This window comes from Parasteatoda tepidariorum, chromosome 1 (assembly GCF_043381705.1).
Source record: "Parasteatoda tepidariorum isolate YZ-2023 chromosome 1, CAS_Ptep_4.0, whole genome shotgun sequence".
NCBI classification, from domain to species: Eukaryota; Metazoa; Arthropoda; class Arachnida; order Araneae; family Theridiidae; genus Parasteatoda; species Parasteatoda tepidariorum.
Window position 1 is genome coordinate 17,804,200 of NC_092204.1, and position 27,426 is coordinate 17,831,625.

The 27,426-nt window shown below is 27.3% G+C and overlaps 2 protein-coding genes across 2 annotated transcripts in view; one reads left to right on the forward strand and one right to left on the reverse strand.

Moving 5' to 3' along the window:
• LOC107438279 (phospholipid-transporting ATPase VA) overlaps positions 1 to 5,393 on the reverse strand; it is a 119,700-nt gene extending 114,307 nt beyond the window's left edge. The window contains exons 1-2 of the mRNA XM_016050515.3: positions 5,122 to 5,393; positions 1,172 to 1,642 (exon numbers count right to left, since the gene is read on the reverse strand). Of these exons, the coding sequence (XP_015906001.1) occupies positions 1,172 to 1,635 (464 nt within the window). The 5' untranslated portion in view covers positions 1,636 to 1,642; positions 5,122 to 5,393. The remainder of the gene's footprint in view (positions 1 to 1,171; positions 1,643 to 5,121) is intronic.
• A 210-nt stretch (positions 5,394 to 5,603) lies between these two features.
• On the forward strand, positions 5,604 to 27,426 carry LOC107438280 (NEDD4-binding protein 2). Its single transcript, XM_043041087.2, has 10 exons — positions 5,604 to 6,126; positions 10,783 to 14,454; positions 15,799 to 15,912; positions 18,072 to 18,229; positions 18,527 to 18,633; positions 20,243 to 20,381; positions 21,718 to 21,930; positions 22,815 to 22,882; positions 23,030 to 23,254; positions 25,712 to 27,426. The coding sequence occupies exons 1-10, from the start codon at positions 5,925 to 5,927 to the stop codon at positions 25,761 to 25,763; spliced, it is 4,950 nt and encodes a 1,649-aa protein (XP_042897021.1). The 5' UTR covers positions 5,604 to 5,924; the 3' UTR covers positions 25,764 to 27,426.

A 27,426-nucleotide genomic window follows, 5' to 3' on the forward strand; every position in this document is an offset into this window, starting at 1 on the left:
TCATAAACCAATAGCAACTACTAAGATTTCCCTCTTTCCCTAAATTAAGACATTTTACGGATTTTACTTTGCAAGATTTTCCCTAACATATAACCAAGGAGCGCAACTTTTCGTGTGCACTTTTACTCATTCTCATGACTGCTCTTGTCTAATAATTAATAAATAAATTTTGTACCCTCCTTCCCGACCTATGACCTGTTTTAATCCTTCCACTCGGCAACGACGTTATATATATATATACGTATATATATAATATATATATATAAACAAAATTCTACATTTAACTCGATCCTCAAAATGAATTTTTCTAAACAAATCGGTATTTTTTATTCGATTACAGTAATTTTCAGTTATGCACCGCACAATCAATTAGAAATAGGTCCAAATAATATAAACCTGAAACAAACTAATGTAAAATAGTTTTCCATGGGAAAAAAATTAATCATAAAATATTGTTAAGATTTGCATTTGGTAAAGACTTTTAGAAATTGACGAATACGTTTGATATTTGGCTGATAATTTTAAATCCATAGCGCATATATATTTACAGTGAAATAGAATTAAAAAAAAAAATACCGTTAAATGAGAAATAAATGATTTATAGATAAACTATTACGTTTATTAATTTCATTTTAATTCTAAAACAATTCGAATCGTGAAGCTAAAATTGCAATTTCGAATTCTTGATTGCCATTTTGTGAAGTTCAGATAATTCGGATTTAGTTAATACTAATATCTATGGGGAAAGATTTCCCACTCTTGAGATGCTTCCGCAATCATTGGAACAATTTGCCTATTTCGAAACTCAGCTGAATATCATAAAAAACTAGATATACAGATTAACAGATTTAAAATTCAACTATAGTTTGTCTAAAATAAGAACTCCTGCAGACATTCGTCTGGACCTGTGACGGTGGCTATGGTAACGAGGTATGACTATTTCAAGTAGGGGCGCGGGGTCACTGTTTTGGATTGGTCCGAGATCAGCGAGAGAAAGGGAAACTCATTCTTCTTTCTATTGCGTTAGTCCTAGAGTGAAGCTACCCTCCCCAAAATACGCCATTCTTGTTTCCATAACACCAGGCTGCCTCAGACTTTGTGGCGGGAGGAGTTCTTAGCTTAGACAAACTATAATAAGGTCAAATATTAGTAATGAATAATAAAAACTTACCGACTGTAAACTCTGCAGGTCAAGTTATTAATCCTTTTATCCGATTTGTATCGCCGGAAATCTTCAAACCAATCTTTAATCGCAGTCACACCGAGCACAAACATAACTGGAATGATAGCTATTTCTTTGCCAAAAGCGTTAATCTTTGGCACCCAGTTTAGAAGCACTATGCCAATGAAATATAAATTGGCTATCCTGTGGAATTGTTCGAAAAGGTTCTTTGGAATGAAAGATAGAATGGTGTACTTCGTGGTTCGAATCCGATTGCAGGCATATCCTTTGTGGGGGTGAAGTTTCGGGGGAACATTTTCTTGCAGGGTGACATTATTCATAACGATCCTCAGGGGCTTATCTGGAGGCCTTTTCCTGTTTTTCCAGAAAAAGAACCTTTGGAAAAAGGAGAATGGACGATGGACAGTCACATCCGCAGAGTCGGCGACTGAGTAGCTTCGATCCTCTGACATCTCGTCACTAAATCACATTACATAAAAAATAAGTTGACACAAATATTTTAAATATATATACTTCAAATCACTAAATAAACAGTACAGGAACACCATAGTAACAGTTACTAAACAAATACCAATTAAACAATTATCGATTAAGTATCTCCATGATCAAATAAAAAAATTGAATGAAGTTTGTCTCTACAATACAGTCATAGAGTTAATATCGTTAGTAGTTAAAGTATTTTAAATTTTTTAAACGAGATCTCAACTGTTTTAAAAATTTTATGAGCAAAAGTAATTATAAAACTACAACAAATAATGTACAAGTATAAAATACAATTCGTATAAAAATAAGTAAGTGTGAAAGTTTTTCAATGACATGAAAAAGTCTAATTACATTTGCAACATCATTAAAAATAAATAGCAATAATGCGTGTAACCAATAATACTGGAATAATTAAATCTTTGCATATGTTTTTATTCAAAACCATTTCGAAACAAAATTTCATAAAAATACAAAAAAAAAAATAATAATAATAATAATAACAATAAAATCCGATATTTTTTAGGGGAAATTGAAGTGTGTTGAGCTTTTTAAAATATTTATGTATTTAAAGTAAATTTTAAAATAAATAACGACAAGAAAACTTATGCTCAATAATAATGAAACAAATTTACTTTTGATAAATAATGCCAATAACTGCACAAGAGTAATGTGTTTCAAATAAAAAATTACTTTTTTGAAGAAAAAAAAATTGACTATACCGATCATACCAATTATTAGAGAGTATGAAATTCCAATTCTTAGTATTTATTGCGAACTGCATTGCAAATCATTTTATTTTTCTAGTGGCTCAGCAAAAAAAAATAATATAAATGAGATAAAAAAGAATTAATAAGTAGCAAATTGTGAAAACTTTTGAATATTTTTTTTCAAAAATATTAGTAAAAATATTTTAACTAATGAAAATTAACAATAATATGCCCTTAACCTAACGTATTGTCAAAATTTTTAAAAAAAGGCTGATAATTATGATATAAATAACTATCGCAAGAAGTGCATAAAATTTTTAATGCAATATTTCAAATGGAATATTAGTATTTTTAGAAATTTTATAAGAGCCTTTGGAAACATACAAGAGGTGTATAATGCTAAAAATTGTTCATTAATGTAAAATTTGCAAGGAATAAAATTGTAGTTTATAATAAATATTATCGAAACAAATATTTCAACTCTTTATTAAAATAAACCATATAGGAAAGAGGGGCCATATAGGTTTTCACAAATTTGCCAAAAAAGTTTTCTAATCATTATTTAGAAATCTTGTATTTCTTTTTTTAAAATTTGAGCGCTTACATTAATTTCGCAGGTATCTTCCTTCGAAATTAAATAATTAATTTGGATGCATAGTTTTTAATAACCTCTTTTTTTAATAAAAAAATAAAATAAAAAACTTTTTTGTCTGCACGTGCTCATTATCATAGGATTAATGTGGACACGTCTTAAAACTTATTATTTAATCTAGTTTTACTTAATAAAAACAGCACATACAATTCTAATAAAGCTAATTTTAATTTAAAAATACAATCTTGAGTAAAAATGATCTCAAAACTCTCTAGAATAAGTAATGTTAAAGCCCAATAAATTAATAGATTTTAACTTTTTTTCTTTTACCAAAAAGTCTTTTTTGAACATTTAAGGGGGTTGAAAATGTTACTCTTCGCTATTTTATTGCTCCTATAATGAAGCTGATTTACAACGATTTGTCTATCATGATATATAAACAATTAAAACAAGACCTGATAATTGTGCAGCGAAGTTCTAGAGCGATGGCGAAATTAATTAAACAAGTCTTAGTTGTTATTACCTTAGTTGTTATTGCACTAGCATTTTAAATATTTCAGGAATATACAAACTCCGCAACTTTGAATGTGTTAACATTCATCAGGGTCCCTACAATTTGTAGAAAAATTTACTAGTGGTAACGAAAATAAAGCAAAGTTCGTGCGTTTAATAATTTTTTAACCACCGCTATTTGTTATTTCATAAAAAAAATATATCTGTATGAGAATTGTGCCCTCTAACATGAACGTAAATTTACTACCACTAAAAGACTGTTGACATGCCCACAATAGCTCCGTGGAATCATTAGTTTGTTAAAACTCATTAATGATAAATTTATAAAAAAATCAATTAAAATATGTAATAAAAATACTCATTCACTACATAATAACTCGTATTATTAAAAAGTGATTAATAAAACTAATTTAAAGATGCAATTAAGAAGTTGCTTTTTCCCTTTAAAATCCTAGAATTTAAATTTGCTACCAAACAATCTATTGTTTTGTCGTGTAACTTTATACGAAAATAAAATGCAGTGCTGTTATTCTCCCAAAAACTTACAGAAATTCTTCGAGTTATACAGAAATATTCCATTTGTTTGTTCTAGCCCCATATCCACCCTAACCCTATTCTTCCCTACATATTTATAATTTTTATACGTAAAAAATGTAAAGCATCTAAGAAAAATTTTACAAAGAGTCCTCCAAAAATTTCTTTGAATTTTCAAGAAAATTCTCTTAGCTAACTTTCAGTTTGATTCATCTATAATTAAATTTAACGAAATTAACTTTAATTAAAGATTTCATTTGAAAAATTTCTGGAATTGAAACCCTCATTACTTAAAAGACTTATAATAAAATTAATAAATAATTAAAAGTCTTATCTTTTTAAATTATAATAATTTATATCTTTTACAATTTTTTTCAGTTTATATAATAAACAATTTAATATGCATAACCTTTTTTCATAAAATTCAAACAAATTAAGGGGAAAAACAACCGTAAACATTATAAAATGCGACTTGAATACAGATTAACAAAATAAATTAATGTAACATAATTTTAAATCTAAATTAAGAATTACAAATGTAAATTTTTTTTGAAATTTCGCGTATAATTTATTTTAATTTGACAAAATATTAAAAAAAGGACACAATTATATATTTTGTTTGAATTTTGTGAAAATAGCAATGTTATAGTAATTAATTTTATTTTGATACATTTTTATAATGGGGTATTACAGTATTGTAATTTTTAAAGCCAATTATGTTACATATATATACATACATATAAAATTTTTGAATAGAAGAACTATTATGTAACAAAATTTAGTAGCATATCCCGAGTCACACAAATTCTCAAAAAGTGTATAACCTTTAAAGAAAATTATTATTGCTAAATTTTAAATAAATAAATAAATAAAATATTCGAACAAAATTTTTATTCTATTGAAGTCAATTATTTCCTTAAGTATATCGTACTAAATAGGTATAGGTTATATATGTAATCTATTTTTAAGAATATAATTTTTTTTTTATTCAATAACTTTTTAACATACATTTTTTTAATTAACTAGTAAATTTGGATTATTTCAAAAAAATTTAATTCAATAAAATTATAGGGTAAAGAACTGTTATTTATAAAAAATTAAAATCTAACCTTTTTCATTTCTTTCATGATTAGAAACTCTGATATCACTTCGATATACATCCGCAATTTTTAATACTGTGTATTTAACATTGTGAAATATATCCACAGTTTTCTTGCAATCAACTAGACATAAACAACAGTCACGTTGCGAATGATCATTTTGAATCTGGCATTTTTCTCCGTCTATCTTCGCCTATCGCGTTATTTTCGTTTTCTTATCTTCTAAAGCGGGAGAGTTGAAAAACAAAATATGATTGGCTGGTAATATTTTTTCATCGAATGAAAAGTGGAATCATAAATGATGCAATCTCCGTATTCACCAATGAAAACGTCTTTTATCAAAGTTGAAGTAGTTGGGAGACGAATCTAAATTTTATTAAATTTTAAATTGGTACAAAATTTTTCTTTCATGAGTGAATTAAGACATTAATAATGATCATTAAATATACACCCTAAATACTATTAAAAATTAGATTTTTTTTTACTAATCTAGTTTGACTTCATTCGGTGCATTCCCGTTAAACTGAAAAAGAAGAAGAAAATATGTACTATTATTTTACGAACTAAATGGAATCACTCGTTTGATCGTATTCAACTCAAGGGTTTTTAAATTAGTGTTTAGATTATACTGACAATAACTACAACTTTCTTGATTTCCACATCCAGTCACATAATAAACAACGTTTGTCCTCTTGACGTTTTTGTGTTGTAAACATGAATGTTGTTTATTTACTTAGGCATTTTTCTTCTTTTATTATAATTTTAAATCAATCTTTATTTTATGGTTCAATAAATAGTCACAAAACTTGAAAATGCCGAAAAAATCAAAAGGAAAATTCAAGCCCTATTGCAGAACCATGCTTAATTGCGATGGAGCTGAAATCTACAGAAATCCTTCTGTTGCTTTGGATGGAACTGATCCCAAGATGTCCCTTAAGTATCTTAAAGATATATTTCAAGGAAAAATTGATGAAGATGTCATAACTATGGTGTTTTCTGAATGTGCTTATGACGGTATAATGATTTAAAACTAGATTGTTTACATTTAGTGTTTTTTATGAAATTGCCTATTTAATCTTTTTCTTTCTGCTTACAACTTTGTAGTTATCCATTTTCCATCTAAATCTATAGGTGTATAATAATATTCATAAGTTAAATTAAACATATAATTAATATTGAATAATGAATAAATGCACATTTATTCTAAATATTTGCTTTGATGCATAAAATTTTAGGGCAAAACAAAATGATAAAGTTATTAGGGCTAATTATTGTTAGTTAGTATTAGGTTAAGTTATAACGGCGGATATTTCCGCATCCTGCTCGTCTTTCAATGTGCTTGTCTTTGGAATCAGCAGAAATCAATTGATTTACTCTTAACTTATTTCATTATATTGAGATGTGGCAGTAATTTATGAAACATATTCTTAATGTTTTAAATGAAAGCAATTTAAATGGTGTTTTTAACTCATATTCAATTTTTAGCTACTCGGGCGCATAATTCGTCAGACCGTCCATCATACTCAGGTGTCATCTATAAGTGTATGAAAAAGAGAATAAATCTTGAATGCTAAACATAATTTTTTCTGGAAAAAAAAGTATCTATACATTTTTAAAAAAAAATTTAATCTCTCAGAATTGCTTTCAAATATGCCATTTTATAATGAAAAGAAAAAATTATGTATCAAAACAAATTCTTGAAAGAAAAATTTAAAGCTGAACTTCTCAGTTTTTCAATAACTGTATTTTCAAGAAAAAGTGAGGGAAAAAGAATCAAATCTAATAGAAACCCTCTAATTTGCCATGTCATAATGTAAACAAAAATTTTTTAGAAAACAAAAAAGCTAGATGGAACTAAAACAAAAATCATTCAGAATTTTTAAACAAAGACTTTAACGTCAAAAATCTTACTTTAACATTTTTATATTGCCACCGTTTTTAAAAAAAGTGATGATGACAAAAATTACGTTTATTAAAAGTTGCTATGGCATAATAAAAGCGCTGACAAGAAGAGAAGTTAATAAAAAAAAGGAAAAAAACAAACAGGAAGAAAATATTCTTATTTCTTTAAAACGTAACTTTAATGTTGAAAATGACAGTTTTCTATGTTTTTGTTTATCTATGTTAACACTTCATTAAAATGCCTCTCTGTGTTAAAAACAGTAAAACACCAGAAATGAAACAAAAATAATCTGATAAGATAATTTTTTTAAACAAATATTAATAACAGAAGTAATTTTTTTAAAAATTAAATTCAGGAAAATGTAAATGAAAAGAAAAATTTATATAAAAAAAGGCAAGCGAAAAACAAGAAAAAAAAGAAACTTTTTTCTTAGTTTTTGAAACATAAATTCAATGCTGAAAATCACAGTTTTCTGTTACTGGTTGTCTATATTCAGGGTTGGCAAGTTTTTGACAATTGACGATTTTATCCAGTTTCAACCCTAGATGTATTTGTCATGTCAAAAAACTATTTTTGACAAGTGTCTAAAACCCAAGACTGTCGTATAAGAATAATTATTAGCTAGTATCCATGAAGAAATGCACATATGAAATTACAAGTGATATACCAATTATGTTTTTAAATTATTTTGACATTAAACTCTCTTTTTGTTTGGACAACTACTGTCAAGAACCCTAAATTTGATGTAGAAAATTCTAAATAACTATAAATAAAAATGTTAAATTTATCAAATCCGTTAATTNTAATGCATGGCAACTGTTGGTAGTTTTGAAGTTTATATATTTTCTTGGCAAACTTCAGTTTTTGACATTTTTGACGGTTTAAACCAGTATTATACCCTTGTCATGTCAAAAACCACTTTTTGACGTCAAAAACCCAACCCTGCCTAGATTTATTCGTCATGTCAAAAAACTATTTTTGACAAGTGTCTAAAACCCAAGACTTTCGTATAAGAATAATTATTAGCTAGGATCCATGAAGAAATGCACAGATGAAATTGCAAGTGCCAATTACCAATTATGTTTTTAAATTATTTTGACATTTGATGTAGAAAATTCTAAATAACTATAAATAAAAATGTTAAATTTATCAAATCCGTTAATTTTTTTGAAATATTGAAAATATAAATACAAAAACAATCAAATTAACAACGAAACTTTCAACAATTATCATGTTCATTGTATGTAAAATCAATTTTCATTTACTCCCATTTTAACTCTTCCTTTCTCTGAAGCATGTGATTACAAAAACGTTTTGAATTCCAAATTCATTTTTCAGTTTTGTATGAATAAGACCGAAATTCAAAACTATTCTCTCAATTGTTGCTGAGCTGCATAGACTAGAATGTAGATCTACTAAAGATATTGTAACATAATAAAATAATATGTTACTACGAAATTTATTCTAATAGCTATACTGAATATTAATAGTAATTTAATTGAATCCTTGAATTGATTGATTGAAAAAATTATTAGCTCAGTCAATTAAACAATTATATTTTTTCTAAATTATGATTAGTTCACTAATCAGGGGTCTGTCTAGGTTTTTCTGAAAGGTACCTACTTTGCGAAAATTTTGACATAATTTGTGAAAAATTAAAAATTATATTAAAAAATCAACACAAAAATATCGATTTATCGTTTCATCAGGGATACAAAAATAAATTTTAAGAAAAGTATTTTGTGAAATTACCGTTTTTCCTAAAGTTGAATTTGTGAAGCTACCGTTTTACCTAAAATTGAATTTGAGAAGGTACCGCTAAACGGTAGTGATTTCGGCCCGGACAGACCCCTGCTAATCATAATCTAATTATCATTAGTTTGCTAATATTAGAGATATTCATGTACAGTATGCTAAACTAAAAGAAAGAACCAAAGGATTTTGAAAAAGTCATATTTTTAAAATTCGATTTCTCCTGATTTTGTTCAAATTTCGTATTTTACCATTTAAAATTAAATTCTTTAAAATAATGTAAAAAAATTTTATACCTTACACTTCAACAATTTTTAGACTGTTATTAAATGAAATAATAAAAAAATAGTAAACTGTTTCTAACAAAATATTTTGTGGAAATTTTTTTAGACCAAAAATTTCCCTATGGCTGCCTGAAATTCCTCTAAAGCCTTGTTCGTGCGGTTAGAGATATTCCTGCTCCCCTGAGTGCAATGAATAAGAAATATTGAGGATCAATGATAAAATGTTATGCATTGAGATCCTACAATTGTTGATGATCAGGCCGGGATAGCCTGGTCGGTAGGGTGCTGGGCCCATATCCAAGAGGTCGTGGGTTCGATCCTCGCCGGCCGAAGACTCCCCGTGTAGTAAATGGTGACTGATGCACGTTAAATCTGTCGAGTCTCAAAGTCCTCCATGTTCCCACAACAAATCAATACCTCTGGGGGAACTGATCCAGGAGTTTCCTTGTCTTCTGGATTGGTTCAAAATTACAAGGCTACGGAGTTGAACGTAAGTAGTCGTAAACCCATGAAATTGGGTCGGCTGTCCAACGACGGTTATAAAATAAAATAAAAAATTGTTGATGATCACTTTCATTTCACTTAATCTAAAAATTATGCCTAAATTGTAATGGAAAATAATTGAAATCAATATTTAGATTGATAATCAATAACAACTCATAGTTATTACCTGTAATGGAAACCAAATCGTTATAATATGGATCTTAAAGTATTTGGAGTACTATTAGAAAAACCAATTAATAGTTTTGACTAAATTTTTTATACGTGATCTGTAATAAAAATCATAATTATAGTTGTAGGTATATAATGCAAGTTTTGTGTCTGATTTAGTGACACTTTATTACATTAATAAAGTGTCTCCAATGTTAAAAAAAGAAACTTGTCCCAGGTTTTTGATAGTTTTTGGCACTTTTCAAGACGTTTTTTACATCAAAAATCCAACCCTGTTTATATTGCATTATGGGAAAAAAGTGATAAAGTATATTAAGAGCAAAAAGTGTTGAAAAAACAATGAAATTTACTTGCCTGGATTTTAAAAAATAGGATGAACAAAATTCCAGAATCAGCATTAAATAATCTAGTTTTAATTCTTCAAATTTCGTTTCTCCGTTTGTCTTCCAGTATAAATTATTAGATATATTCCATGTGTAAATTTGCAAGCTGTGTGGCAAATCTTAGAACTTGAGCAAAGTTTAGCAAGTTTTGAAATGCGTATAAAATCTATTACTAATATTGAAAAGTAAAAAAAATATAATTTTAGATTTATTATTATTTTTTAATTATTCAAATTCTGAAATAAACCTTTGTCGGATATTTGGCTGAACAGTCGACCAACCGAATATTCTGCAAAAGGACAGAGTAAGCCGAATATTTGTTACATCCCTAATAAAAGTCGCTGTGTTTTAAGAGCTCAAAAATAAGTGCCCATTCTCAAGACTTAACATGCATGAATGAGGAAAACAAAAATAATTTCAAACAGAAAACATGAAGTTGCCAACGAAAAACAAAAATGGAAATACGAGAAAAAACAAACTAGAACTGTTTTATTCTCGACTACCACAATTTTTCTAGTTTTTTTAAATCTTTATTTACTATTTTATTGATTGGCAACTCTATGTTACTAACTGTTAAAATATTGAAATAGATTTAGCAAATTTTAATACCTGTTTTCTCGAAAGCTTATTTGTATATTTTGAATCATTTTTAATTTATCTCATCTGTTTTATTTAGTGGAGCAAGCTGTTGAAACTTTAATGAAGCTTAGTAATACTGAAGATACGACTAGCATATCATCATCAGTTAGTGAAGATTCAAGAAACAGTGAGAACTATGCCTCACAAGTATCAGAAGATGAAGTATCAAATCAATCTAAAGAAGATTCTAATTTAAAGGACAGCTTTTCTAAGTATCTTTCTAATGTAGGAAGTGTCGATTCATTCTCTGCAACACCAATAAATGATTCAATGTATGCTTCTAAGATAAAGACACAAATGCAGGGCACTTACCCTTCAAATGTAATGTTTCAGGGACAAAATATGGGATTTCCATGTCCATATCAGTCCATGCCTCAGTATAGTAATTTTTATGATCCTTGTCTGAGTTATTGTCCTCCAAATGAGTCTCATAATTTTCCTCCTAGTGGTTACTCTCAGCAATTTTCATCTGCACCTTACATGAACTATGTTCCGCAATTTGTAACGCCTTTTGCAAGAAACTCCTCCTCTGCATCTTTAAAGTCTCCTGATAAAAAAGAAAATTTCACCAATGGTAGTTCTAAAAGCTCAAATCAAGTCAAATCTCCCTTTAAAACCTTTGAGGAGAGAAATAAGAAGGATAGTATTTATAAATCAATTGTTAAAAAAATAAAATCAAACTTGCGTGTTTTGATTATTTTGCGAGGTTTACCAGGCAGTGGTAAAAGTAGTTTAGCTAAAAAACTGAAGCATTCTGGTGTTATATTAAGCACGGACGATTTTTTTGTGCACAGAGGTAAATATATTTTTGACTGTACAAAACTTGATGAAGCCCATGCTTGGACAAAACGGCGTGCACAAAAAGCTTTTGTTGACGACAGATCTCCAATTATCATTGATAACACTAATACAGAAGCTTGGGAAATGTTTCCTTATGTTGCCTTTGGTAGAAAATATGCTTATGAAATATTTATTTTGGAACCAAATACTCCTTGGAAGTTTAGACCCAGAGATTTGTCGTTGAAAAATACTCATGGTGTTCCAAAGGAAAAAATAAAGAAAATGCTTGAAAGATATCAGCATAATGTCACTGTAGACTCTATAATACAACATTTAGATAGCTTAAACAGGCCAGCAGAAAACTTATCTAGAAAGAGTATTCCATCACAAATAGAAGACATTGAAAAGTACCAGCAAATATTGTTAGACAGCGTTTCTTTCGAAGCCGTCATTCACCATGAAGAACCATCTAAGGCGGATGATGTTCCAATGCCTTTGCAGTCAGATCAGCAATTTAATAGTTGTACTCAAAATTTTAATGAAGGTTTGTTAGACGCAAGGGAAAATGTAAATAATGTTGAGAGTATTGTCTCTGACAAAAATCTAAGGATTTCTAAATGTGAGTCTTTAAAGAATTTGAAAAAATTTACATCTTTAGTTGAAATTGATAGTGAGGAAACACAAAGTGCAAGTTCATTGGAAGAAGTTACTCCTCCTCAAGACAAAAAATCTAAGAATGATAATATTTTATCTACTTTGCACTCTGAGCAGCAACCCTTTGATTCTCCTAAAAATCTAAATGGATCACTAATTGATGTAAGCGGAAATAAAACTTTTGATGAAATCTCCCATAAAGAGTTTAATGTTGGTGGAGATAATAGTATAAAAAGTTTAGAAGAATTAAAATCATTAGTTGAAGTTGATAGTGAAGAGACGCGTAGTGCAACCTCGTGCGAGGATGCTGATTGGGTTGATATCACTGAACATGATGAAGATTTTTACTGGAAAGATGTTTCTCAAAATGAATTATCACTATCATTTGTGACCGATTATGAAAATGAACCTGAAGACCAAAAATGTAAATCTGATAGTTTAGAGCATGATTTAAACTTACATTATGATACCAACAATGGTAATAAAATATCTTCAAATTTAACCCATGACAAAGTAAACCCAGAATCAGAACTGAGTGAGAAAGTTAAAAGTCTCAGTTTTGTTGAAGAAATGTTAACTAAAAATTCAAATCACATTGAGTTTGGAAATGAGAATAGCCCTCTTGATTTGAGTTGTGTTAAAGTTACAAAAAGTATATCTCTGAATAATTTAAATAAGCATATAATTTCTCATCCTGAATCCAATATAAAAAATATTAGCGTTGATTCAGTGAATAAGAATGCAGATAAAATAAGCTGTTCTCTACCAAAAAGTTTTCCATACGTAAATCAGCCAATTTTACTAAATTTTAATTTAAATGAAACATCTCTGAATAATCAAACTTCATCTAAAGATAATGTATGTGCAAAAAATGATAAAACAAATGGCATAAATTTAAGAAATAAGAACCTACAAGATAGTAATTATTTGGATATTTCAAAAGCTCCGAATAGTGCTTTATTTACTGACATTAATGATGATGCTAAAAAATTATTCCCAGAGTCTGAATCATTTAAAAAGGATTCTACTAACAAATATCGTTTTGCATCTTTAACACCTTCCAAATCGCTTGAAATTTGTGATCCTAAGCCACCAAGGTCTAACAAAAGAACTAACTCATCCAAAAGTCTTGATAGTTTTGACCAAGATAAACAAGTATCCAATTCCTTTATGCTAGAAGAATGTCAAGAATGGGAAAGTGAAAATGACCATGAATCAAACCTCACAGGTAGTCATCTCGAGATTATAGATATTTTGCCACCAGTACCAAAACCTCCAAGAAAAATCTTGGATAAAAAAGAAAGTAGCATTGGAGAATTTATTTCAAATACTTCTGAAAATTCTATGGAGATAGAATCTAAGAATAATTTACCTGAAAATAAAAATTTATCTAATGTTCCTGAAATTAAAAGAAGACCCTATCTATTTAAAGATGCAAGTTTGCATATAGATACAGATTGGAAATTTCCGGAATTCATACCCAGCCATAGTAAAAATGATGACATTCTTGTTGACACTACTGTTGAAGTTTGTGAAACATCTACTCTCACAGAGCCATCGGACTTTGTAATCATGCAGAAGTTAGAGGCAGGAGAATATGTCTCGATGAATTATAAAATCTTAATCCCTTCCCTTGACTCAATATGTTGGCAAGATACTAATGAAATGCATTTTGAAAGTAGTGAAAATATATCTCAAGTGGCAAAATTTGAAAAAAGTACAAGTACTGATGATTTAGCTTTAGAAATTGAAAAATCAGAGAAACTAAATCGTGTCCAAGAATGCTTTCCTGATGTTTGTGAAGATGATCTGTTACACCTTTTGGATTTGTGTCACGGAAATGAAATTTGGTTGACAAATTTGCTTTTAGATTCTGGATATAAATACAATTTTACAAATGTTAATAATGATGCTACGAAAATAGAAAATATTGACTCGTCTATTACCGAACCATCTCTTCCCAATGCTAGTCAATCCATCATGAATAGTTCACTAAATTTCCAATCTAATCAGTCAAGCCTTGACCTCAAGGAGAAGAATGTTAAATCTGATTTTGTAATTACTAATGAAATGTATGAAAACTCATCACCTATTAAGCACAGGATTCCTTGTCAATTGATGACAGATGATAATTGCAAAATTAATTCTGATGAATCAATTTCACAGTCAAAATCTGACATGACTTCTATAAACAATTTGCAGCTTTCTCTTGATCCTGCTTTTGCTTACCAGTTAGAAGAACTTTTCGGTCCAGTTGTTGAAAGGGAGTGTAATGGTAATTGATATTTGCTTAGGACCTTTTTTATTTGTTTTTAATAATGCAGTAGAATATTAGATTATTTGATATTTTTTGGAAGTTGGGAGAGAGATTAACAGATACAACCAATTCTTTAAATATAAAAATAAAACTTTATTTTCAGTTTTTCAAATTTTCTACAAAAAATTATCTTTTTATCCAGCAAATTAATGTAATGTTTTATCAAAAAATTAAAAAGTTTTAACATATTTTAAGATATAACTTGTTAACAGTTCTAATTATAACTATCACAAAATTTGAAATTTATTTTTTTCACTGAATTTATTATTATATAACATTAATTTTGTGTATAATAATACTTTCAATACTTTTGAATCCGTCGCCCCAGAAAAAAAGAAAACATAATTATTACTATGAAGTTCTGTCAGATAAAGATAACCTGTCAATAGTCTCAATGTTCTAGGAAAAGTTTTATTTGGGTTTCTATTGTAATTTTGGCTCTCAGCCAATTGCAGGTTGTTGCTTGTTTATCATAACTTTCTAAACTACGTTGAGATGTTGGGACTCTAGTATAAACAGGTGTCAAGCAATCTGGGTTCTACTGCAGTATTAATTTTATTTGTTATAGTGATGTAATAGCTACTTTATTTTCTCTCAGATACTGGTTTAAAACAATTATTTTTCCCAAAATTAATCCACTATTTAATTTCTTGTCAGCATCTTTTTTTCTTGTGAATCTTGTCAAAATTTAAACTCCTTTTTTATTAAATATGCACATATGTAATTAAATTTTTTTAATACAAATTAGTTTTGTTATTTATACCTCCTAAAAAGCTAAGTATGATGACTTCAAAATTCAAATGGCTCTCACTATCAGCATTTGATTTACTATGGCTTTGTATTAAGTTGACTTGCTTATGTGAACAATTCATAAGTTGAAATACTGGAGAAAAAGAGAGGAGGGTAACAAAATCAGAAAGGAAGGAACCAGTGGGACTTTGAATGAATTTTTATTTTTGAACAAAAGTAAATAAATAAACTAAGTTAGCTGGATAGTCCAAAAAGGAAGTTATAAGTTGCTCACAAAATATTTTGTCTTATTTTTTTTTAATTGGCCTATAGGTTTGTAAGTTAGGGTTAATTTTTTAAGGTTATAAACTGTATTCTCAGCTTATATTTGAAAAATTAATATGCTTATTCCTCAATCTGAAAAAAAAAAGGTTCATTCGCAGTTCTGAGTGGAATAAAATTATTATATCAAAGCAAAATTCCTTAATCGCATCAGTGTATATTATTGCATGCATATTTTAAATCACATGGAAAAAAATTTCTTATTCTCAAAAGTAATTTAAAATTTTTCAGATTTCTTACTGCCATGTCAAAGAATTGTTCAAATAGATATGAAAACTGCTGAACTTATTCATAAGTTGTGGAAGAATAGTATGGAAAATGATGAAAACCCGCCTGATTCAAATGGTAAATAAAAAATTTAATAGCCAGTTTTTTTAAATTTTTTTTTATAAGAATTAGACAATGTTAGATAAAACGTGATGTTTTTTATTTTGCTGAAATTGTAAAGATATATTCTTTCTGCAAAACTATAACAAAGCTTTTACTTTTTGTGAAATGAATGAACCATGACACTAACCTTATTTTATGTTCTACTATCAAAGATCATTCACTAGTTTCACAAAAAGTATTGCCACTTATAAATTGATGGGGTTTTTTTTTTTTTTTTTTTTTTTGCAAAATTTAAAAAAATCTTTAGTTTTGACTCCCATAAAGGAAAAAAAATTTTTTTTGAAAAAATAAATAAACATGTGTTTTATAGTTTCTTCATAAAGAACATATCCTGAAAGTTTCAATAAAATCGAAAATGTCAAATATTCAAACCTGCCTGATATGCCCAATTTTTTTCCCTTAAAAATTGGCTCTTAATTTGTTTCCTTTTTAAACAATATTTCTTTAAAACTGAGTTGTAGGACTTATGGCCCATAGCTGAAAAGTCTTGCTAAGTCTTGACTTGACCTCCTTCTAAACAATATAAATTTAAAAAATGTAAAAACATTTTTTTTTTAAATTTAGGAAAGTTGATACAGTTGTTTCACTGCTCTGAAAAAGGAAAATGCAGTTGTTTTTTAGTCTGTTTTCTACCTGTAAGAAACAAAAAGACAAAAAAACAGGATGGCCAGTTAGTCATTCTGCTTTTTTGTTTACTTTTTGACATGATGCAAACCCTAACTTGATTGTAACCTTCCTCTATAGCAATAAATTACTGATTGAGTTCAGCCTTTCATTATTTGGTCGTTGCAATTTATTTGTTATCTAAAGTTTTGCTTATAACATATCTTAGTGTTGCCCTAAATGCCTTATTTTTTAAGAATTTGTCCGTATAAAAAATTATATATTTGTAAAAAAAGAACATTTATAAAATTGAAAAGATGAATTTTAAAAAATAATTGTGCAAATATTCTCAGCTGCAATCCAACTGAGCAAAGGACTTGGTTTGTGTGGCTAAACAAAAGGACAAAATCTTCAGGAATGAGGGGGAAAATAGACTTTTAGAATAGAGGTATTAAATTTTGAAGATAGAGAGTTTTCTTTTTTTTTTTGGATATGTGTGATGACGAAAAGCTGGTTATTCTATCATTACAATCTAATATGTCAAAATTCTTCAACAATGCTGTAATTTAAATTTTCATATTTGTAAATGAATCCTTTTATAACATTTTATTGCTCATTTGTGGAATCAAAGCTGAAGCCAAGCTAAACTATAGATATTCTACTTCAAGTCCCCAAAGGGGAAAAAAAAAAGAAGAAGAAAACGCTTGACCGTTCTGACTTCACGAACTGCGTGTAATTTATCAACTAAAGCTGTTTGGAAAAATTATTCTGCACTGCATATGAGGCCCTTATGCATGAGCGGTTTAAAATAGAACAACATGAAAATATAAGAAGTTTTCAAGAATGTGTTGAAAACAGTATATTGATACAATTAATAATTAGTTAATACTGTGAATGCACTACTGTAGACTGTGAATGTATGTTCAGCTAATTCTATGAATGACGTCCATATGGATGCAAAAAAAAGTTTGAAGTTAGCAGAATATCAGATCTTATTTTCACGCAGTTTGTGGATCTACCATTTGTCAAGTTTAGTTCATTATCATACATAAAATCATGGCTCATTAAGCTTAAAGCTGAATATGCACAATGCATGACTTGGGTAACGAAGTTGCATTGAATATAAGGTGTTGTTGGGTTTTCTTTAAAGAGATGAAACATTCACATTTCTATTATAAAAATATTTATAAATTTTGTCTCTGTCTTTGAAGCTCTCCCCACAAAGGATTTGGCCATATTGTTCAACTATTTTTACCTCTGTATTTAGTTCAACTACTTAGATGAAAACTTAATTCCTTCAAACTGTTCAACTATTGAAAGGTATATGAAATAAGTTTTTAATTATTTATGGTGAAGTAATATTTGGGTAAGTGTAGAATTATATTTCTTAGGAATATGAAAGTAATAATTTTTTTTTATTAATTGTCAAAACATTATGATTTTATAACTTTGTATGTTTCGTTAATGTAATTTTAAAGTTATTTTTCCTTTGAATTGTAATTTTTTACTAGGAACTATAAATAAAGACTCAAAAAAGAAAAGGAAACCGAAGCAAAGTATTCTTAGCAAAGTTACACCTTCTCTATCAGAACATAGTGTTAATGAGCCTCTAACTCTAACTGAAATTATGGATATGGAATATGCGTTAGAGCTTCACAAGAAAGAGAAGGTATTCATATTTTATACAAATGAAATAGCTGCAACAAATTTAATTATTAAATTCAATGTATTTTTCTCTCTATTCTTAACTTGACAAAAAGTATACAAAATTTGTTGCTTTCTTGTTATATTCAGTTCTCTTGTTTGTTATATTACTCGTTTGAAAAAAAAATATTTAAAAAACTCAGAGAAAGTAAGAAAAACAAAAATTTAAATGAATTCTTAGTAATTTTAGTGATAATGTTATCATCTTTGAGCAAGGATACTGATTAACTAGCAGATCTAATTTATTGCATTTAATTTCTAGTTAAAGAAAGACATAGACTTCTCAACTAAATTAAAAAGGCAAGAGTTATATAATTTGTATCCTGGGGCTGATCCAACTGCTTTGGATGAAATATTTGAGTCTAACAAGTAAGTTGATTAGTGGTGCAAAATATGTTTGTAAGTTAAATCAATAAAATTTAAAAATGAAAATTGATCAAAAATATACAATAATGGCTATCATTTAAAACTTTATACTTTTAAATTTTAACTATGTTTTGATTTCAATTTTATGATGAAATAAATATATTAAATCTCTTTACTTATCATCATTTTCTGCTTTTTCCTATTCTCTATACTCTTTTTTTCTCATTTTTTTTCCCTTCGTAAAATTGACATCTCCCAATTTTTTCAAGACATTATTTTAGATTTTGATTTTCCTCAGTGATCCACATAATAGATGTAAAGGATTTAAGTTTCCTTTCTATACTTGTAATTTATACATAACTTAGAAATATGAAATTCTTGAACCAATCGAATTCTAAATGAAAGTCTGTTAAAACCATTTGAATCTGTAGCTTAAAAACTGATAATCTAAACTTGGAAAAGCTCTAATATAAATGCAATACTTCTTCACCGGGTACCCTGAACCAAGTATCAGAACAAATTTTATATTGCAGAAGGCTTCTAATTGAATTTCTACATACGTTTGCATTATATGAATATAGAAAGTAACTTCAAATTCGTTGTCTATATAAGAGAAAATGCTCTTATTTTCTATACAACCTTTAGATATTTTGAGTGTCCTTAAACATTTTGAGTAACTCTTAACTTTTTATACTTTAGCTTCCTTTCGTTTGAATAGAGTGTTTAGAATTTTTACTAAGTTTTTTTTGCAATTAGAAGCCAAGGATTCTTGTTCTTTGGTAAAGTTCTCAAATTATTGGGCAAGATCTCAAATACTGTATCTGTAATACTGTATCCTCAAAAATCACTAATTGCACCTTCTTATATTGTTATCCTTCCTAAAATATCTCTTATTACATATCTATAAATTTTTTATAATTTGAAAATTTTCAAAAAATGAAAATTTTTGCATTAAAACTTTTTTAAAGGCTGAATAGTTTATACAAAATGATAGTTTGCTAATCGTTATTTGTTTTTTCATTTGTAGTTAATATTGTGTTATTGTAGGGCAAAATTAACTGTCGCCATTGGCAACAGCGCAACTAAATATAACAAATGCCAGTTGTCAGCTGATTACCACTTTTCCCTCAAAAATGCATCTTGTGTGCATTTAATCGCTATTTTTTTTTTTAGGAAGAATAGAAATAGAATTAGTACTATAAACTTTTTTATTTCATGCATGTTTCTTAAAATATTTTTTTTATTTTAGAAACGAACCTTTTAATTTTGAGAAATGCTTCAAAGGGAATGCTTTACATTGCTATTATCAGCAGTTTTTTTAATCTTTTAAAATATTCAATTTTTGAAAAAGTGGCCTCGTGTTTCAAAAAATAACTATTGTCAAAAATGCTACAACTTGCCAGTAGCAAAATTTCCCAATTTTGCTTTATATGTGTCATTAATTTTAAATACTTAGAATTTTTGTAAATCTACATCTTTCTCTGTATTTTACAATAATTTTTTTAAGATAATTATCTATTATGTCACCTTATATATAATGCCTCATAAAAAAATTTATTGATTTTTCATCTCTATTTAAATTGCTAGACTAAGGGCCATGTTGTCATTTCAGCTACTCTATAGTGAATAGTATAAAGGCATTGGGGGAAGAAATGGGAGAACAGAAGATGGTGATACAAGAGAGTGTAATGGTAAACTACAAGAAACCTGTTGCACCTGCCCAGAAACAGGAAAATATCTTCAATGATTTTGTAAGTTGTGTGAATTTGCATTTTCTAAAATCAGGCTTTTTACAGATTCAAAATCCTTAGTTAATCAAAATTCTTGAGTTAGGGTGAAGCCTAGTTTGGGAATTTTCTGTTTTTGTTGCTTACCTTCCATCTGCTCAGACTCCATTAGACTAGATCTAAGAATTCGTCAACATTTGAAAAAAATCATATACAAGAAGAGAAGTCAATGAATTTCCTCCCATATAGGTCCCAAACAGTCCAATATATGCTCAGATTAAGTCTGGTGTTGGTGGTACTTGGGGCAAAGTGGGTTTGCTTTTATACCCTCAGAAAAACATGAACTCTTTATATGACTGCTGGTGAGGCGCAAGATGGTGGTACAGATTTCTCTATTATGAAAAAAGGTCATGGCTAGACCTGGCCTACTACCCTGATATCCTTCTTAATTTGAATTTAAAATAAAACTATTTCTCTTTAACTCAAATAGTATGATGGGCATAATCTTAACTTATCCTACTANTTTTTTTTTTTTTTTTTTTTTTTTTTTTTTTTTTTTTTTTTTTTTTTTTGCTTATAATTTTTATGAGCTAATTTTGTAACTTTTTTCATGCATTTGAGTCATTTCACAGATAAGTTATGAGAGAAATCGAAAAAAGTGTTTTGTATTTTTCATCTTCTAACACCTTCTCACTTTGTAAAAAGTATAGGGCTTTGTCATGAATCTCTATCTCACCCTGTTGATGGTCTCTCTATATTTTGTTTAATACCTTTAATTAGAAAAGTTTTCACTTACTTTCATCCAAATGTTTTGCTTCCCTTGGATGTTTACAACCAGGTATTATACTTATAACTGGAGAGAAACAGTTGAGACTTGATGCATCCTCTGCATGAAGTGTTTTGTTTTATGCCCAGTAATCTATATTTTTTCTATTTTTCTGAAGTGTTAAGTGTGTAGTCAAAGGTGGATTTGTAAAAGCTTTATTTAAATGGAAAAAAAAATCAAAATATCCATTTTTGTTATCATTTTTGTTCCACTGACAAAAAATAATTGCAGTTTATTCAAAAAGACAATTATATCGCAAAATCAATACAAAAAAAAAAATTAATATACTCAGTGCTAGTTTTCTTAAAACCAAAATTGCTAGAAGCAAAAATTATCACAAAACTTTTATTTTTAGTTGAAACATGATGATGAGTTTATGCATTAAAATAGTAAACAAAGTTAAAAATTATGTAACTGATATATTATATATTTATTACGTGAATCATTAGCAATTACAATCAATCATTTCACTTTTTTCCAATATGTATTGAAAATCAGTTAAAATAAGTTTTTTTTTGCTTGCTTTTCTTCTAGGTTAATTCTGATTGGAAAAAATGGGTACAGTATACGAATTCTGATTCTGGTAAAGAAGGAATAATTTCATCTGCACCAACAATTTCATCAGAAGCTCTAGAACTGAGGCAACTTGCCACAGATCATTTCAATCAACGTCAGTACTTCATACAAAAAGCAAAAGATGCTTTTCATAGAGGAATGTCGGAAGTTGCTTCTTTTTATTCTCAAAGGGTAGGAACTATTTCACTAATTCTTATTATTTATGAAGACGAAGAGAAAATTTAAAACTTCATATGTGCCTTGTTGAGTATGTCGATCTACAAAATAAATGTCCAAATGAAGTGCCCAAACATCTTTAACGCATTTAATTAATAAAATAATACATTAATGTACTTTATGCAGGATTTGTAGTTCTCCTGATTTTCCTGATACAAAATATTCTGTCCTTATTTGCCTTGATTTTTAATGTTTTGCTTAATATTCCTGTTTGTTTCTTTTTTGGTGGATAGGTTACATTAGAGATGTAACTTTTCAGACGATGCCATTATATTTAGATAATGATATAGCGAGTTAAAACTCGACACTGCTACAACATAAATTAACTACCCTCTATTATAAATTTATAACCTTATACCAACTGTGAACTTTTAAAGTCTTTAAAAAGAAAAAAAAAAACAAATTTTATAAAATGCATCAAGTGATTTATGGAAGTGGATGATAAGATTTTATGATAAGCATTATTTTTTAATCGTTAGTTTATTCTTTAAAAAAAGTTTGAAAAGCGGAATCAAATGATTTTTTCATTATCTTAACTAGCTGTGTTCATTTACGTAAGCACACATTTTGATCTGTGTTCATTTTCTTAAACATGCATTTCGAGCCGCTCTATATTAAAGACTCTTTGTGGATTTTTTAAAATTTTATTTTGAATTATAAAGTTTAAAATTTTGCTTTTATATGTCTTTAACTTTTATTAATGTTGTAAATTTGTAACTTTTTTTTAACTTTAAATGCAAGAAATTTGTTTGATTATAAAATTTATTTTCTGATAATCATGATTAAACTATAGGTTCTAGGATATTTTGTATTATTATTAATTTTTTTAAATATTTTAGGGTAGTGAACATCAACAAAAATTCAAAGAGATAAATAAAATGGCTTCCAAATTAATTTCTGAACAGAGGTAAGAATTTTTAACCTTGTTGTTTCCTAACATAATTTAATTGTAAATTTTGTCATATTTTACTTAATACAAAAGTATTTATATCAATAATGCTTACTTAAGCGTTTATTTATTTTTGATTCAAATGTTTCTTTTAATTTTTTGCAGGAATGATTCCTTATCTGCACATGTTCTTGATTTGCATGGATTGTATGTACAGGAAGCAATACCTCTTCTTGATAAATTCATTCGTAATTGGAAACAAGCAATGCAAAGTCCACAGCAAACAATTCCTCAATCTATTTCTGTTATAACTGGTCAAGGATTGCACAGCGAAAGAGGGGCAAAATTGAGACCATCTGTTATGGAGTTCTTGAAAAAGACTGGTTTGGGGTTAGTTAAAATTACCTTGCTTACAGATTGATAATATAATTTACAGGAATGTGCGAACACTTATTGCAGAAAATTTTTTACTTTTACTAAAAATAATTTTAAAAATCCGCCTCTTTAACGGAAGTTTATCTTTTTTGAATTCCTGAGGGAAAAAAATCGCTTTCACGCTTTTAACTACCAATGCAAATGAGATTTAAGGATTCACCAGGATTCCTATATACATAATTTAAGATAGCGCATCATGTTTTGTATTTTTTTTATTTATATCAAATATTGACTTTTCTATACACGTGGTTTAAATCTTATATGGTAAAAGGGCCGTTTTGATTTCTTGATTTTTTTGCATATAATTTCATGAATTTCAGCTACATTAAGAGAAACAAAGTANACATAATATCATTTTGCAAGAGATAAAAGTAAACTTATACATAATTATTCATTTAAATTATGCTGCATATAATTTATTTAGAATGTCATGTTTTGAAAATGTGATTTAAATTTATGAAGACATTAATTTTTTGAAATGCATCATTAATTATTTTACTCGTGAAATTTTCAGGTTTTTTGAGTTTGGCTCACAATCACCCCTATTTGTTTAAAAAGTATTTTACACATAAAATTTTTGGTTTTTTACCAAACTCATCCCTGCTGTATGAATCAATATAAAGTTCTATGAAAATTAAACTTTTTTAAAGAAATCAGTGATTTTCAAACAAATTTTGTGAAATGAGGTCACGAGGAAAGAGTTGAAACTAGTTACAAAAGTTAATCAATGCATGCAGAAAATTTTTTAATTGAGATTTTGTCTTTGCAGAAAATTTTTAATTTTATTTCAGTCTGCATGCTTTGTATTCATACAAACTAACATTTCGTTGATGTAAAAATTTTAATTTTTTCTTCAAAGTAGCAATAATATTTTCAGATATATTTTTTTGTGCTTAATACATATTGCAAATATTAAGCCTTTTTAAAAGTATTTGTAATTTTAAAATATCCAATTTTATAATTAAAGTTGTATAGTAATGTGTGAATAATTTAATTAAATGTTGAATATTTTGATATTATTGATTTTAATTATGGTTAAAATTTTACATATTTTATTAATACCTTGTAATCTATATTTTAAAAAAATGTTATTTGTCATTTTAATTTCGATAATAATTTTCTTAAGAGTGAAAAAAATTGTTTTTCTCTTAATATTATAGTATTTAAAACTTATATAGTAAAAATGCCATTATTATTACTTGATTTTTTGCATATAATTTCATGAATTTTTAGCAACATTAAGAAAGATAAAATATGAAATCTTAACCCATTTAAAAATTGCCCTTTCTTTGTAGTTTTCACAAAAAATACTGTTAATTTCTTAAATCTTGTTTTGCTGTTTTGTTTAAATTACTTACTCTTCTAGAATTTTAACAAAAATATTCTGAAATCTTGTCCTTAGAATTTGATATATAAATTTCTTTTGGAATAATAAGTGTGATAGAAAATTTAACTCTCTCTTTCTTTCTGTTAACAACTGTTAATGTGACCCTCACCAAAACTGTATAAAAAGCAAAATTTAAAAAAAGAAAAAAATTATTTTTGTAAAAGTTAATTTAGCATGTTCTAAAAAAAGTTACCTTTCTGTTGTCTATTTTTAAGTGAGTTAGGATGAGAAACCGAATCCCATTACTTTTTAGTCTCGATTGTCAAATATATCATATTTTATTTTTGCAACTTACGTGTTACAAAAATTCCTGTCAAGTAGTGTTTTTTTTCCTTATAAAAGCATTAAAAGAATTGGAATTGCATAAAAAATATATCGATTTTACCCAGAGCTTATTCACATCAACTGTTGAACTATTCAAAATTTCTGTCTTATACTTTGAAAAATATTACAAAATGTGAAATACATAAATTTTCCGACTCTCAATGTATCAATGCAAAGTTCTTTAATATTACTATTCCTTAAAAAAATTCATTTATGATAACATAACTCATCATAAATATATCCATATAAATAATCAAACGAATTGTACTTGTGAATCATTTTATTTTTCAGCATGCAGATTCTTTATTCATACATTATATTATTATTTTTAGATAATTTCATTTATAATGGAATAGCTCAACATAAATATATCTATATAAGTAATCAAACTAATTGTACTTTTGAATTATTTTATTCTTCAACATACTGATTCTTTATTCATATATTAAATAATTATTTAAAAAAAATTCATTTATGTAGTTCAACATAAATATATCTAAATAATAAATTTGTACTTTTGAATTATTTTATGTTTTAACACGCAGAATCTTTGTTCATTTTTTGTTATAATGAAATAACTAATTTTATTGAATTAATAATTATTGCATGTTTACTGATTTATATGATATAAATTTTTTCTCAATTAAATTGTCGAAATGTATTGTCTTTTAGTCTTATTTAACGAGAGTTTTTTTCGACAGCTTTTCCGAGGTTCATCTTGGTGTTATAGATATATTCTTGAATCCTGGTTGAAAAGGTTAGCAGTTACATTAGCAAAGTTTGATTTCATTTGAAAATTGTAAATTAATGTATTTTTTAATTTATGTAAGTAATGTAATTAATTGCAATTTAAAATGTTGATTGTAAAAAAGGGCAAGTTGACAGAAATTTATTTACTTATGATGGTTAGATGCTGATGTGTTATTGTTCAGCTATATGAACTTTTTTGACAAGATGTGCATGGGTAACTCAGGTATTAGTTCTTAGAACAAATTAAAGAATAATGTAATTATCTTCACTTGATTTTAACTTTCGTTTTCATCAGTATTGTTTCCTTTACTTCATTTCTTTTTCAATTTTAATTATTCCTCAATTTGCAAAATAATAAGTAACTGTTATAATACTGTAAATAATACTATGTAAACTGTTTAATTTATTTCTTTTTTGAACTTTTTATAAAATCTGAATATTTTTTAAGGAATTTTTTTTATTAAGTCTACACTGCTTTATATATTTGAAAAGTATTACTGGTATGTAATACTAATTTCAAATATATTGTCAGTATGAATAAAAAATATTTTTTTTTGTTGTTAACTATGTTTTGTTAACTTGTTGTTAACTATGCTTTGTTATTTTTTTTCCTTGCATTTTTTATCTCTGAAATATCTGAAAATCAATTATTATTTTAGCTTCAATATTTTGCCTGCTCTTTTTCAAGAATATTTTAAAGTTCTAATTAAATTAATATTTTCATGTTCATTAATCTCAAATTGCTATAACCTTTGCTTTTAACCATTCTTTACTATAAACCTACTCTTAATTTTCTCAGTTTATTAGTATTGGGAAAGACTTGAGTTTTCAAAATAAGTACACTTTTAATATTAATTTTTATGAAGTTTTATATAATTCATTACAGATTCATATACCTTTTCTTAATCTTAAATTTATTTTTCGTTAAAATGATGTTAACGTTACAGACTTTTCTGTTTTATGCAAATTTTGTGTCAAATTCTTAAGAAATTGTCAAATTAGAAATATTAAGTTATTAATTTTGTATTAATCTTTAAGTAGCGTTAAAGTATAATTTTGTATTAATTTATTTTTTTCAAATGTTTCATTTTACTAATAAAATTTATTATAGAAAAATAATAATTAGTCAAATAATTGTTTTGTTTATAAAAAAGAACTATACTAGTCCAACAAAAATTCTTACAAGTATAATTTGATTACAAGAACTTTATATATATATATATATGCTTTTCTAAAATTTTAAAGTAAAGTTTTAAAAAAAATCTGCTAGTACGCAGATTTTTTTTCTGCTAAGTTATTCCAGATTATATTTCTTCAAAAACTGCAGTCACTTTATATTATATTACATAATATCATTTTGCACCTCTCACTGTCTTTCCTTAACATTTTCTTTTGTATATTTTAGCTGTCAATTTTATATATATATGTTTACTTAAAGCAAAATTTAGCTTATATACTGAAGACTTCTGCCCTTAAAATCTATCTTGTTAATAATCAAATTGCGAACATTTATTACATTACCTTATATTTTTTTTAGTCTTATTGCCATTTAATTTTAAGTAAATGGTTTTTCTTTATTGTTAGGCTTCCTTTTGCAAATTGATATTTATTCATAAAAGGTACTCAAATAAAAATCCATATTTCTCCCCCCCCCCAAAAAAAATAA

Bases quoted from the DNA above. Each gene is read 5' to 3' on its own strand.
- LOC107438280 (XM_043041087.2), top strand. From the start codon at position 5,925: ATGCCGAAAAAATCAAAAGGAAAATTCAAGCCCTATTGCAGAACCATG. The intron at 6,127-10,782 runs GTATAATGATTT...TGTTTTATTTAG, and splicing joins TTCTGAATGTGCTTATGACG to TGGAGCAAGCTGTTGAAACT. The intron at 14,455-15,798 runs GTAATTGATATT...AAAATTTTTCAG, and splicing joins TGTTGAAAGGGAGTGTAATG to ATTTCTTACTGCCATGTCAA.